At 40.6% G+C, this 15,220-nt stretch overlaps 1 protein-coding gene across 7 annotated transcripts in view; it reads left to right on the top strand.

Annotated features, from left to right (window-relative positions):
- VPS13B (vacuolar protein sorting 13 homolog B) overlaps positions 1–15,220 on the top strand; it is a 922,277-nt gene that overhangs the window by 653,456 nt on the left and 253,601 nt on the right. For all 7 annotated transcript variants that reach the window (XM_073330465.2, XM_073330462.2, XM_073330464.2 and 4 more), the window contains exon 31: positions 9,029–9,232. In XM_073330465.2, the coding sequence (XP_073186566.2) occupies positions 9,029–9,232 (204 nt within the window). The remainder of the gene's footprint in view (positions 1–9,028; positions 9,233–15,220) is intronic.

The raw sequence follows: 15,220 nt of genomic DNA, 5'->3' as shown, positions 1-15,220 counted from the left end.
ATCAACTGTTGCTTTCAGAATCTCCCTCCAGGAGAGGTTTCATAACATAGGAGGATCTCTGACCCAGTAAGCAATAACATAGCCATGGAATCATCCTGGAGTTGAAAGAGAAAATGGGGAGTTCAAGGAGTACAGTACCACAGAGACCCACTCCATGGCTGCTCCCAGCCCTGATTCAACCATTCCCCACTCATAGATCAGTGTTTACACACTGCATCTGGGATGGGCTATGTGGTTAAGGTGAGGAGTGGAACAGCGTAGGGATAGCACTCCCCTTTTCTGTGCCCAGATCTAAAAGGAGTTTCCATCCACAACCCATAGAAGCAAAGGGAACAGTTTGACCTACATGTACCGGGAGTCTCTTTTGGATTGAGGATAGGGAGACGCTGTCACCTTCAAAACACTGTCTTCAATGTTTGTGGTTTGAACCAAATAGATTTGGGAAAGAAAAGAAGTATGTGGATATATCCATTTAAATGTTGACTGACAGTGACTTTGATTATTGTAAAATATTTGAAAATCACAACATGGTTTATATTCATTTTAAAATGCCATTTTCTCTGGTTTATTTAGTATTTTGTAGATCTCAGCTGAGCCGTAAGTAACTTCTTTACCATGGGTCTCAGAATTATGCCTATTCAGCAGCAAGTAGTAACTGGTTCAACATGAGCTGTTTCTTGTATAAACATACAAAAGGCTTGACCCAGACTAAATCAATTTAAAAAGAAAAACATTAAGCCTATGTTTCCTGTTACATGCTTAAGGTCTTCTTTGGTTCCTTATGATTTTACTGTATTATTGACCAACTATCATAGGCTTTAGTTTATCCTCCTACACCACCTGCTGAACAGTTCAAATGGGATGGTGGAGTTATTTTCAGAAGGGCAAAACAATGACAATTATAACTCCTACATTGCATTTCAGCTGGTGAAGCAGCTTTTATGCTAGGGGTACGGAAGTGATGTGAATCTTGGCTTACCCTTTTTCCAGATTTCAGTTGCTAGAAGGGTTTCAAAAGCAGCAAAATGAAAAAAGGGTGTAAAGTTCATAGAATTTGGAACCATGTATATTCAAGACAAGGTCAATTGTAATACATTTTAACTTATTCTGGTCCATTCAGGAAGTATACTGAATAAAATCAGGGTGTTATTCATGTAAGTAATTGACAGAGAAATGCATGATTTTTATTTATAAATATGTATGTGTGTGTATGTATACAATTAGTCAGAAAAATTAGAAGTTATTTTTTTCTCTTAGTATAAACTGACACAATTCAATTTCAGACTGGTAATCAGTCATTAGCAAAACATAACCAGCCATTAATGTGTTAATTCTTCTGATTCTTTTATAAAAGTCCTTGAAAGGACACCTCGTATGGTTGTACTGTTTTATTTGTAGCAAGGATTGGGTATCTCAACTCACATCACTTGCATGACTTACTTTTGTAACTGGTTTGCAAAAGCAATTGCAAACCTGCTTTTGGACTCATTCTTTGCATAGGCAGATTAGGCTTTCTCAGCTACAATAATGGAGTATTGTTCATGTATGTTTTGAAAAGAGACCTTAAATAACCCATAATGCAAAGCAATACAAGCTAGCAACCCTGGGAAAAAATAACCCCAAGCATACATACTCATTGAGAAGGAAGTGCCTAGAAAGCTGAAATCCTGAGACATCTCTCAAGATGATGATAGTGGACAGAAAGTTACACATCATTTTACAGTGTGATATGACAGCAAAAAAGCTAACAAAATTAGGGCTGCATACGTAAAGGCAATATGCCATGAAATAGGGTGAGCATGCAGTGTTTTATATTGTAGTTCTGGTCTGAACACATCTGGGATATTATATATGCCTCTGGGCCCCACCTTAACAGAAAGTTATTAATCATCTGGAGGGGTTCAGAGAAAAGTAACAAAAGTAGAGGCTGGAAGGATTGATTTACAGTGTGAGAACTGAGTTTTAAAAGAACAGCATTTGTATGGAATGGTTAAGAGGTGGAAAAATTGGGAGGGTTGCAGAAACATAAGCATCTACTAATATTTCAAAGGTGCACACATGAGGGATGGAAAGGAATTATTTAGGTTGTTACATGGGATATTACTAGGAGTAATAGGATGCAATTAAGACACTGAAAATGTAGCTTGAGTATCAGCATGATAGTGAGATAGCCCCCCCAACCTGAAGCAAATACTCACCAGCAACCACACAGCAGAACCACTAACCCAGGAACCTATCCTTGCAACAAAGCCCGTTGCCAACTGTGTCCACATATCTATTCAGGGGACACCATCACAGGGCCTAATCACATCAGCCACACTATCAGAGGCTCGTTCACCTGCACATCCACCAGTGTGATATGTGCCAGCAATGCCTCTCTGCCATGTACATTGATCACACCGGACAGTCTCTATGTAAAAGAATAAATGGACACAAATCAGATTTCAAGACGTCTCCAAAACCAGTTGGAGAACACTTCAATCTCTTTGGTCACTCGATTACAGACCTAAAAGTTGCAATTCTTCAATAAAAAAACTTCAAAAACAGACTCCAACAAGAGACTGCTGAATTGGAATTAATTTGCAAACTGGATACAATTAACTTGGGCTTAAATAGAGACTGGGAGTGGATGTGTCATTACACAAAGTAAAACTATTTCCCCATGTTTATTCCCCCCCTCACCTCCCCACTGTTCCTCAGATGTCTTGTCAACTGCTGGAAATGGCCCACCTTGATTATCACTACAAAAGGTTCCCCCCCTCCCCACCGCTCTCCTGCTGGAAATAGTTCACCTTAAGTGATCACTCTCCTTACAGTTTTCAGAGTAGCAGCCGTGTTAGTCTGTATTCACAAAAAGAAATGGAGTACTTGTGGCACCTTAGAGACTAACAAATTTATTTGAGCATAAGTTTTCGTGAGCTACACCTCACTTCATCATTGTATTGACAGTGGAATGGACTGGTTGTCCAATGGGTCTTTTCTATCTCTAGCTTGTTTGACTTTGTGTATAGTAGTCATGCTTGTTAATTGCACCAGAAGATAAATGCCAGGAAGTTAGTTAATTTTTATTTATATTGAGATAAGCAAATCTAGTCATAACACAAAATAAGGGCCAAATTCACCCTGGGCAGCACAATGAGGAGTTGCAGGGACACTTTCAGAATGCATCTATTGCTCCAATAATCCTGTTGGCCAGGATATGATTGTGCAGAAGAAACTTGAAGAAGAAATGACGCAGGGAAGAAAGGTAAGCAGCAGGATACGGACCCTGGACTTCAGGAAAGCAGACTTCGACTCCCTCAGGGAACGGATGGCCAGGATCCCCTGGGGGACTAACTTGAAGGGCGCTTAGGACGGAAGAACCCAATGCACCGCTACAGACTAGAGACCGAATGGCTAGGCAGCAGTTCTGCGGAAAAGGACCTAGGGGTGACAGTGGACGAGAAGCTGGATATGAGTCAGCATTTATCCTTTATCCAAGAAGGCCAATGGCATTTTGGGCTGTATAAGTAGGGGCATAGCGAGCAGATCGAGGGACGTGATCGTTCCCCTCTATTCGACATTGGTGAGGCCTCATCTGGAGTACTGTGTCCAGTTTTGGGCCCCACACTACAAGAAGGATGTGGATAAATTGGAGAGAGTCCAGCAAAGGGCAACAAAAATGATTAGGGGTCTAGAACACATGACTTATGAGGAGAGGCTGAGGGAGCTGGGATTGTTTAGCCTGCAGAAGAGAAGAATGAGGGGGGATTTGATAGCTGCTTTCAACTACCTGAAAGGGGGTTCCAAAGAGGATGGCTCTAGACTGTTCTCAATGATAGCAGATACAGAACGAGGAGTAATGGTCTCAAGTTGCAGTGGGGGAGGTTTAGATTGGATATTAGGAAAAACTTTTTCACTAAGAGGGTGGTGAAACACTGGAATGCGTTACCTAGGGAGGTGGTAGAATCTCCTTCCTTAGAGGTTTTTAAGGTCAGGCTTGACAAAGCCCTGACTGGGATGATATAACTGGGAATTGGTCCTGCTTCGAGCAGGGGGTTGGACTAGATGACCTTCAGGGGTCCCTTCCAACCCTGATATTCTATGATTCTATGAAGGGGAAAGGAGTCCAGGAGAGCTGGCTGTATTTCAAGGAATCCCTGTTGAGGTTACAGGGACAAACCATCCCGATGAGTCGAAAGAATAGTAAATATGGCAGGCGACCAGCTTGGCTTAATGGTGAAATCCTAGCGGATCTTAAACATAAAAAAGAAGCTTACAAGAAGTGGAAGGTTGGACATATGACCAGGGAAGAGTATAAAAATATTGCTTGGGCATGTAGGAATGATATCAGGAGGGCCAAATCGCACCTGGAGATGCAGCTAGCAAGAGATGTCAAGAGTAACAAGAAGGGTTTCTTCAGGTATGTTGGCAACAAGAAGAAAGCCAAGGAAAGTGTGGGCCCCTTACTGAATGAGGGAGGCAACCTAGTGACAGAGGATGTGGAAAAAGCTAATGTACTCAATGCTTTTTTTGCCTCTGTCTTCACTAACAAGGTCAGCTCCCAGACTGCTGCGCTAGGCATCACAAAATGCGGAAGAGATGGCCAGCCCTCTGTGGAGATAGAGGTGGTTAGGGACTATTTAGAAAAGCTGGACGTGCACAAGTCCATGGGGCCGGACGAGTTGCATCCGAGAGTGCTGAAGGAATTGGCGGCTGTGATTGCAGAGCCATTGGCCATTATCTTTGAAAACTCGTGGTGAACCGGGGAAGTCCCGGATGACTGGAAAAAGGCTAATGTAGTGCCAATCTTTAAAAAAGTGAAGAAGGAGGATCCTGGGAACTACAGGCCAGTCAGCCTCACCTCAGTCCCTGGAAAAATCATGGAGCAGGTCCTCAAAGAATCAATCCTGATGCACTTGCATGAGAAGAAAGTGATCAGGAACAGCCAGCATGGATTCACCAAGGGAAGGTCATGCCTGACTAATCTAATCGCCTTTTATGATGAGATTACTGGTTCTGTGGATGAAGGGAAAGCAGTGGATGTATTGTTTCTTGACTTTAGCAAAGCTTTTGACATGGTCTCCCACAGTATTCTTGTCAGCAAGTTAAGGAAGTAAGGGCTGGATGAATGCACTATAAGGTGGGTAGAAAGCTGGCTAGATTGTCGGGCTCAACGGGTAGTGATCAATGGCTCCATGTCTAGTTGGCAGCCGGTATCAAGTGGAGTGCCCCAAGGGTCGGTCCTGGGGCCAGTTTTGTTCAATATCTTCATAAATGATCTGGAGGATGGTGTGGATTGCACTCTCAGCAAATTTGCAGATGATACTAAACTGGGAGGAGTGGTAGATATGCTGGAGGGGAGGGATAGGATACAGAAGGACCTAGACAAATTGGAGGATTGGGCCAAAAGAAATCTGATGAGGTTCAATAAGGATAAATGCAGGGTCCTGCACTTAGGATGGAAGAATCCAATGCACCGCTACAGACTAAGGACCGAATGGCTAGGCAGCGGTTCTGCGGAAAAGGACCTAGGGGTGACAGTGGACGAGAAGCTGGATATGAGTCAGCAGTGTGCCCTTGTTGCCAAGAAGGCCAATGGCATTTTGGGATGTATAAGTAGGGGCATAGCGAGCAGATCGAGGGACGTGATCGTTCCCCTCTATTCGACATTGGTGAGGCCTCATCTGGAGTACTGTGTCCAGTTTTGGGCCCCACACTACAAGAAGGATGTGGATAAATTGGAGAGAGTCCAGTGAAGGGCAACAAAAATGATTAGGGGTCTAGAACACATGACTTATGAGGAGAGGCTGAGGGAGCTGGGATTGTTTAGCCTGCAGAAGAGAAGAATGAGGGGGGATTTGATAGCTGCTTTCAACTACCTGAAAGGGGGTTCCAAAGAGGATGGCTCTAGACTGTTCTCAATGGTAGCAGATGACAGAACGAGGAGTAATGGTCTCAAGTTGCAGTGGGGGAGGTTTAGATTGGATATTAGGAAAAACTTTTTCACTAAGAGGGTGGTGAAACACTGGAATGCATTACCTAGGGAGGTGGTAGAATCTCCTTCCTTAGAGGTTTTTAAGGTCAGGCTTGACAAAGCCCTGGCTGGGATGATTTAACTGGGAATTGGTCCTGCTTTGAGCAGGGTGTTGGACTAGATGACCTTCAGGGGTCCCTTCCAACCCTGATATTCTATGATTCTATGATTCTATGAAATGCTGAGTTTAGTTTACTCCTTCTCTGAAAAGAAGTAACTGCAATCTTAGCTGTTGTATGATACCAACTGCCTCCGATTGAAAGGCTGAACATGCCACCTAATTGACAGACCACATCTTGAATTCCCTTTCCTTCTGCTTTCTTAACAGTTGGGAAAAGATCCTGTCCTGCTTGCACTGCAAAAGGGAGAAAGTTTTCTACAACCTCCTTCCTGTTTTCCCTTCTGCAGCACAGACATGGTCTAATCTTAAGGTTTTCTCAATTTATGATAAGTTAAGGGAGCAATTTGGAAAGCAAGAAAATAAATATATTCTGATCATATATGAGGTGTACAGGGGACATGATTTTTGTGGAGAACCCTTTTAGTATCCAACTTCCTTCAAATGTTGCCTTGTGTTCTTTCTACTCTGTTTTCTCACTTATGCATCTAATTTATCTAGTCAGTGTTTTGGAGTGAAGGACAATCAAAATAAAAATGGCCTTTAGTCCAAGCATGTCAAATCTTCATTAAATGTTTAGATCTTATACTTACAGCTGCATAGTATCTTTCAGATGTGATGTAATAAAGATAAACTTTAGCTAAAGCACAAGTGTGTTGCTTAATAGTCCTCTAAAAATAGACAGTAGTAGCAACAGCAGAAAAATGTGTATGAAATAATTTATTTTTGTTTAAATCTGTCTATAAATGTGTATAAATGAAATATAATTAAAACAACATATTCTATTATACTTCCTTTTTGCTCACTTGCATTTTTAATTTCTTTTAACTTCTTGGTTGGAAATATAGAGCGCAAATGTATTTTATCTGGTGTCTCCAGTGGTAAAAATAATGATTGAAAAATGTGCTTTATGGAATTTGATTGCGGAGGAGAGGAGAAGAAGGATTTCACTATGCCAGTACACTAAATTACTATATGTTGTATTTATATTTTTAGAGAAATCTAAACACATGGACTTCACAGGATGTGTCTCTTGATGCTTTTATTTTGGCTAATATTTCCCAAAATACATGCTCCAGTCTTTATTTGGATTAAACAAAGCAAATAATCAAGTTATCATATGACCGAAGGTCACTTGGTAATTTGTAATATGAATAACTGTACATGTATTCATGAAACTGTCTTGCAAGGGAAATAAATTACATCATAGTTGTTATGGATTAGACTTCTCAGGAGAGAGGGTTGACAAGAGCACTCTGAGTTTTAAAGATCACAGCATATTTTGAAATATCTCTAGTGACATAGGTTGTATGTAGTATACTTTTGCTTAAGTTTTCAAGAAAAATATAAGACTACTGCACAGTGCCACTACATTGCATAGACATGAATGATTTGTTCAAAACACTAGGCCCTATGACCATTCATATGACTCTGCATGTAGACACATATGTTTTGTCGTGTGTGTGTGTGTAAAACTTTAGTTTCTTAACACCAAAGATTAAATATTTTTGTAAAATTGATAAGTTTTATGCGAAGATCAGAAACTATATGTGAATGGGAAGCTTCAGCTTAAAATATGTAATGTGTAAATTCATGAGGAAGAGATTATAAATTGGCATCGTGCCTTTTAAGGGAAAATTGTAGGAATATCTGATTCACCTTATTTTTTGATGTATTTTAAAACTAGTATTAAATTCAGTTATACCTTTTTATTACATTATTAAATGAACAGCTTGCATTACTCTGTATAGTTTCAAGATAGAGTGGGCAAGCTGATTCATCCAAAGATTCTCCACTGATCTTTAGCAGAAGTCTGAAGACAAATGGTGGTACAGTAATCCGCTGATAACAATTGTATTGCCTTCATAATTGTCTCAGCTGCCTCCTCTGGTCCAGAAAACTCTTGAATATGTTGCTGAACACATTCTTTTATGTGTCTTTAAAGTACTGAATAATAAACTGAAAAATACAATGCAGCAGAACCTTGCATTAGCCACACATTAAATAATTTGCTCAAAATGTTGCTCTTTGTTTCCTCATTTGTCAGCAAACATTTAATAACAAAATGTTTTAATGAAATCTCATATTACTATGATTAAATTATTTTTACACAATAAGGCATATTGTGGAAATTTTACTTGTACCTTTAGATACTTAAGGTGAGTGCTGTGAATGGTAAAAATGAAATGTGTCAAAATAAATTAACAAAATACATTTTGAAATGTCCTTACTACTTTTATTTTTTCATGGAGGTGCTAAATTTGAACACATTAGCTCATAGTGGAGTTTCTTATAGTACTCTACTGCATTCTGGTTGCAGAACACTTTTGGTGACTTTGATAGTATATTTGCAAAACACTCTGGCTGGAATTTTCAGAGGGGCCTAAGGAAGTTACGCACCTAACACTTTCCATGGGATTTGGGTACCTTACTACTTTGGACTCCTTGGAAAATCCCAGCTTCCCTTTTTTATAACCTTCTAGTTCTGTATAGTCTTCTAAAAGTTTAAATAATTAAGTATACACTTAATATATCTTCTTGCTATAGGGTCATAACCTGAAGCCCTTACTGAGAGCTTGATTCTGCCATCCTTACTCACATTTAATGGTTCATTATTTCCATTATTTTCAATGGGGCTTCTCATACCCGAAGGCCCAAATCCGAAGTGAGTGGAATGACCTCCCATTCGCTTTAATGGCTCAGCCTATGATATGGTACTACTCAACATAAGGGTGGCAGAATTGAGCCCTCCTAACTTACTGTGAGAAAATTCCCATCGAGGTTAATAGGAATTTTGCTGATCATGATCGTCAGTATTTAGACCATAGTTTATAGCACTGTACAGAGTGGCAACTTTCTCTCTTTAACTCGCAAAAATCTTTCTATCATGATAGGAGAGCACTGAATTTGGGAATTCTTCGAGACCCTGGATCAGAGGTTGAAGACAGACAATACCAAATAGATCTGCAGTCTATCAACATTGGTACTGCACAGTGGGATCAGCTGAAACCAGAGAAGGACAATAGTAAAGGAGGTGTGCTGACAGAGAGTGAAAGAAATTCTCAAAACCCAGCACTTGAATGGAATATGGCCAGTAGGTAAGGAAATAATTCAAAATGTTGTGTCTTTTGGACAAAAAACATTGGGGATATAATCTGCAGTATGTCTGAACAAAGTATTTTTTCACTGTTTTTACTTTGCATTGCAAATATTTTCTATGAAATAGAGTTTTGAATTGTACATTTGAAACTGTTATTTGTATCATTGTTACGCTGTAATTATTACACACGTCTTTTGTTTATTTAGTTAGAAATTCCTTTTTTGAATGGCTTATTATATGGCCATAGAAAATAACTCCACGAGGAGACTTGGCATTCAAGTTCTTAGGCTAGGAACAACAGTTTGGGGTTTTTTTGTTTCCTTTGTTTGTATTTTTACAAAATTTGAATAAAGCAGTTTAGACATTTCTAAGTTAGGGAAGGACAAAGTAGATTTTTTTTCTATTGGCTCATAAATGGTTTTTTTTTTTTTTGCTTCTGTAAGGGGAAACAGCTGCATTTGTAGAATGACACATTTCAGCTGATTTGTCCATAATGTGGACTGTACGATATGCAAAAGAGACTTCCAGCTGAAAAAGGTTTAGCACAGTTACTCCTGGATTGCCCACTGGGAGAATTCCGTTTAGCTCACCTGCTAAAATTTCTTCCAGTGGACTTTAAGGATCTTGTTCAATTCTGGATCATAATGAGTCCAGTATGAGATGGGGGGGACTTTGCTGTGGGTTAAATTCAGGATATAATGTAGCTACACATAGTAGACACAGCATAAATACATTTGCTTGATATTTAAAATTTAAAAAGAGTTACCTCAATTACTATGAATTAATTAGTCATCACAGTTTTGTTGCATTCCATGTATTTGCATTATAATGGCTAATATACAGTGCTTTTGAAATTCATACTGAGATTAATTTATTTTCTCATGAATGAGCATGTTATAATTTGTACTTTCATTATTCTATGATTCAAGCAGAATCTACTCTCAGGTGTCACTCTTGTATATATTGACTTCCATTGTGTTGTATATGTGTATCTGAGGGTAGAATGTGAATATGGTTTTTTGGAATCTAAAGTTTGGAAATACCTGAAAACAGATTGAAAAGAGGTACAGCAGAGAAAGTGAAGAGATGAAATGGTTGGTATTTATAGTGAAAGGTTTTGTTTGTTTGTTTACTTGGACTTTTTATGCTTTTATTTCTAAACTGTAATTGAGATCAGGATTAAATCCTTTTGAAAACAACATGAAAATGATGAAAGAGACAAGATGGGTGAGGTAATATCTTTCGAAAACTTGTCTCTCTCCTGAACAGAAGTTGGTCCAATAAAAGATATTACCTCACCCACTTGTCTCTCTAATATCTTGGGACCAACACAGCTACAACACCACTGTAATAACTGTATACATGAAAATGATTAGATATACCAGAGATAGATGAATAGGGCATTAGAATACTAGATAGGGAGAAGAGGAGAGACAAAGTGACAAAAGCACAGCATAGTTCAAGCTCTACCTTCACTCTTATCAAGTTTTGCATGGATCTGAGAGTGCTGTGAAAGACTGGTGGGGAAAGCACCTTAGGATTTTACTCTGCCCCACAGGACCAATTACACCCCAGCTGCATATAGGATTCTGGAACTCCTTGGTTAATTTCAAAGTTCTAAAATCATCATTCTGCTTTTCAGATGACAAAATAGGCATTTTAAAAGTAAAACAAAGCTTTCATATATTTTAAAACAGCCAAAGGGTTTATGCTTCAGAGTGAAGGAAGATGCTATGGTGGCCAGAAGCAAGTGCTCATAGCTCATTTTGAAGTGTTTGTGCTTGAAAAGACCTGTTTGTCCAAGCTCAAAGACAATTTTTTCAAGCAAAACCACAAAGTTTTTCAAACTTCTCTGGAACTTGTTCAATCCATATTCAGTGCATGCATGGCTTTGTGGGTTCCAGAATGGAAGTTCTTCCCTAGTGGAGAGGGTGGTTTCTCAAACACAATGAAGAGGGACAGGAGAAAAGATAGCAGTTCAGTTTTTGCCAAGAGGATGTCCAGAAAGATGATATACAAGCCGTAGCAAATGGAGAGGGGTCAGGAATGGGCAGGCATATCTGAGTGTTATCAGCAGTGAAGTGATGAAAGACTATGGAAGTAGATGAGGCCACTCTGAGTGAGTGTAGGGGATAATCATGGCCAGATCCCTGGGGAACACCAAAAAGATAGAGGGAGGAGAAAGAAGAAGGTCCACTGACAGTAAAGATGAAGGGGCAGGGACAGAATGGGGGAGGAGCAGTAATAACGTCTGCTGATTATTCATTTATAAGTCATCGTAGTTGGTTTCCTGTCATTTGAAACATTAATTTTACTAGTAAAATACCACAGTGATTTCTTATTTTAGATCCTTAGCTTGAAATAATTTGCCCAGACCTGGTTGGCGTTGTGATGTGAGAGCTGCATGGATAACTTGCCCTTCTCACAAAATGGTGCTGTCCAGTGGCACTTCTTGAAGGGCAAGATGGTACTGACCCCAACAGACCTTCTAATGGTCAGCCCAATGGGCACACTGGCTTTTTCAAAGTGAGCCACATGAGGAAATTGCCTTAGTCCTTTCCCACAACTAACTGGCATCAGTATAATCAGCAGGTTTTGATTTGAGCCTTCTGGGTACATTTTTTGACTATGATAGGAATTCCTAAAACAGTATTAAGATTACAGGATAAGGGAATCAGCTATTACAGGCAAGCTGCATATTCTCCTTTCATAACTGCTAGAACTTTCTTCCATCTTGAACAAAACTCTGAGTGTTTTCATTTGAGCTTGCTTTCAATAACAGTGTGTGTTTTAGCTTTGAAAGAGTTTTTAACGAATATTTAATGCAACATTTTAATTAGCTGGCTTGACTTGTTCTTTGTGATATGCAGTACTATTTTAATTTTATTCTGCATTTGTTTAATGCAGAGAGTAGCTGGTACTTTATGTGTGTTTGCTTGTCAGTTTGGTTTAATCTTATATACATGTACCGCAGTTCATTTTCAGGATGTTCACATTTTTGCTTTTTACTTGGCAATCAGTGTTGCTGCATCTGGGTTTATTTTATGATCTGTGGAAGTGATGTGCTGAGAACTGGAAGAACTTGTACTGATGTCTGCCATGTGCTAGGATATTTCCAGCATGCACCAAGAGAATGACTGCATGGTGTTTTACATGGTGCTTAGTGTTTCCAGGATGAAGTTTATCTTGAGATTTCCTGAGAATGTCACAGAGACTTTATTCTTTGCGTTAGTAGTGATACTATTTTCTTTCTTAATTCTTTGTAAGTTACGTTGATATGTTTAGCATGGAACATAGGGAATGGCTCTTTCTGAGGAACCTTTGGGTTAGTTTTATTGTTTCGGTTTTAATACATTTGTTTGATTTCACTTAGCTAGTCCCATACTCTGGTTTAGTAGGTCAGTTTTTTTTTTAAGGTTCCTCTTGTTAGATGTGTGTCTGTAGCAGTGTATCTTACTCGTTTAATTATTTTTGATGTTTAGCTGGTACATGTATGTTAAAGTATAGAATCAGATCTATGTCTTTTCCTCTGTGTAGCATTGTTTGATTACTAGGTTAACTTGTAGAAAAGAATTCCAGAAAATCTACTGCACTTTCATTTTCCAAGTGTATGTTCCAGTTTCCAACATTCCAAGTATATTATTATAAATATATTGACCTTGGTAATTTTTAACAAAATCCTAAAACAGAAATTGCCAACACTGCCCATCCACACTGGAAGAACGATAGGACACCATGGATGTGGTTTAATTGGGCTGGAGCTTTATCACTTATAATATCTGGCAGTACCTGGCAACAAATTTTACAGTATAGAGAGGAAGATGTCAGCTCCCTGCTGATCGAGACATAGGACCCCCAAATGCATTTCCTCAGGTCTCTTAAAGGGGGCCAGGAAAAGGAGGGGGGGTCTACTCCACACTGATGAGACATCAGAGCCTCAAACCCGCCTTACTCAGCTCCCATAAGGGATGCTTTCCTTCAAATCCTTTTCCAAACCATTTTATCCAATAACCGCATCCCTTCCACACCGAATACCTACACTACACATCTACCACAAGTTTTATGCATAAAGTTGTAACACTGTAATCTAACTCCTCAACTCCACCCCACAAGATCCCAGACCAGCTGTGGGGATGGTGAAAAAAACCCACCTTGCCCCTGCCGGAAAAATTTCTTCCCAGCCAACCAAGGAGAAGGGGCAACTAGCATAACGCCCTCACTGTGTCAAAAGGGAACTGATACTTTTGCCAAGTTCAAGGGTAGGTGGGTGGATGAGTGTTGCCAGCCTGATCCTGGTAAAGAGGGTGTCTCCGTGGCTGCATGGAGTTTAATTCTTCTTACAGTCCTAAGTCAGGGGTGGGCAAACTTTTTGGACTGAAAGCCACATCGGGTTTCCGAAATTGTACAGAGGGCCAGTTAGAGGAGCTGTGCCTCCCCAAACAGCCAGTCGCAGCCCGGCTCCCGCCCCCATCCGACCCCCCCTGCTTCTTGCCTCCTGACAGGCCCCACCAGGACCCCTGCCCCATCCATCCCTCCCTGTCCCCTGACTGCCCCCTGCCACCCGATCCAACTCCCCCTCTCCTTCCTGACTGGCCCCCAGGGACTCCTGCCCCCATTCAACTCCCCTTTTCTCCACCCTCTGACCACCCCACCCCCTATCCACACCCCTGACCACAACCCCAAACTTCCCTGCCCTCTATCCAACCCTCCCTGTTCCCTACCCCCCTTACCACTCTACCTGGAGCACCGGTGGCTGGCGGTGCTACAGCCGCACCGCTCAGAGCACCAGGTCAGGCAGCCATGCTGCCCAGCTGGAGCCAGCCACGCCACCGCGTAGCACAGAGCACCAGGTCAGGCTGGACTCTGCAGCTGCGCTGCCCAGCAAGAGCTCACAGCCCCGCCACCCAGAGCATCGCACCGGCAGCGCAGTGAGCTGAGGATGCGGGGGAGGGGGAACAGCAGGGGAGGGGCCGGGGGCTAGCCTCCCTGCCCAGGAGCTCAAGGGCTGGGCAAGATGGTTCCGCAGGCCGGATATGGCCCACGGGCCATAGTTTGCCCACCTCTGTCCTAAGAGGTGCACAGGATATGGTCCAAAAAGAGAATGTAGCTGAACCACTCAGTAATAGTGATCATAATGTAATTAAATTTAACATTCTTGTAGGAGGAGAAAATACCAAAGAAACCCTCAATGGTAGCATGTAACCTCAAAAAGGGTAATTATAGAAAAATATGAGAAGGGTAGTTAAATGGAAATTAAAAGGAACTGTCACAAGAGTGAAGTGCTTGCAAGCTGCATGGAAACTTTTTTAAAACACCATAATAGAGGCTTAACCTATATGTATACCCCAAATAAAGAAAAACAGTCAGCAGAGCAAAATAAAATGCCACCATGGCTAACCAGAGTAAAAGAGGAAGTTAGAGACAAAAAAATATATCTTTTAAAAATTGTAAGTCAAACCCTACTGAGGAAAATAGAAAGGAACCTAAACTCCAGCAAGTAAACTGGAAAAGTATAATTAGACAGCCAAAAATAATTTGAAGAGCAACTAGCAAAAAGCATAAAACCTAACAGCAAATTTTTAAAAGTATATCAGGACCAGGAAACCTCCCAAACAATTAGTGGGGCCGCTGGATGATCAAGGTGCTAAAGAAGCACTCAAGGAAGACAAGGCCATTGCACAGAAGCTAAATGATCTTTTAATTTTTGTTTTTATATCGCTCTATACTGCAGAGGATGTGAGGGAGGTTCCCACACATGAATCATTCTTCTTAGGTAACAAATTTGAGGAACTGCCCCGAATTGAGGTAGTCTCACTCAGAAATAGCTATCTAAATACTATGGTGTAGTGGGGATCAGGGATCACAACACGTCCAAATGTGAAATGTTTATACTTCATTATACATGTTATAAAAAGTTCCCTAATGGGGCAATATATAAAAAGATTCCTGGAAACAGTCAGTTCTAATAAGTTTATCTACAAATGAA

The sequence above is a fragment of the Lepidochelys kempii genome, chromosome 2 (assembly GCF_965140285.1).
Source record: "Lepidochelys kempii isolate rLepKem1 chromosome 2, rLepKem1.hap1, whole genome shotgun sequence".
Lineage (NCBI taxonomy): Eukaryota > Metazoa > Chordata > Testudines > Cheloniidae > Lepidochelys > Lepidochelys kempii.
The sequence above is the reverse complement of the archived record's forward strand: the minus strand, read 5'-3'. Positions and strand labels throughout refer to the sequence as shown.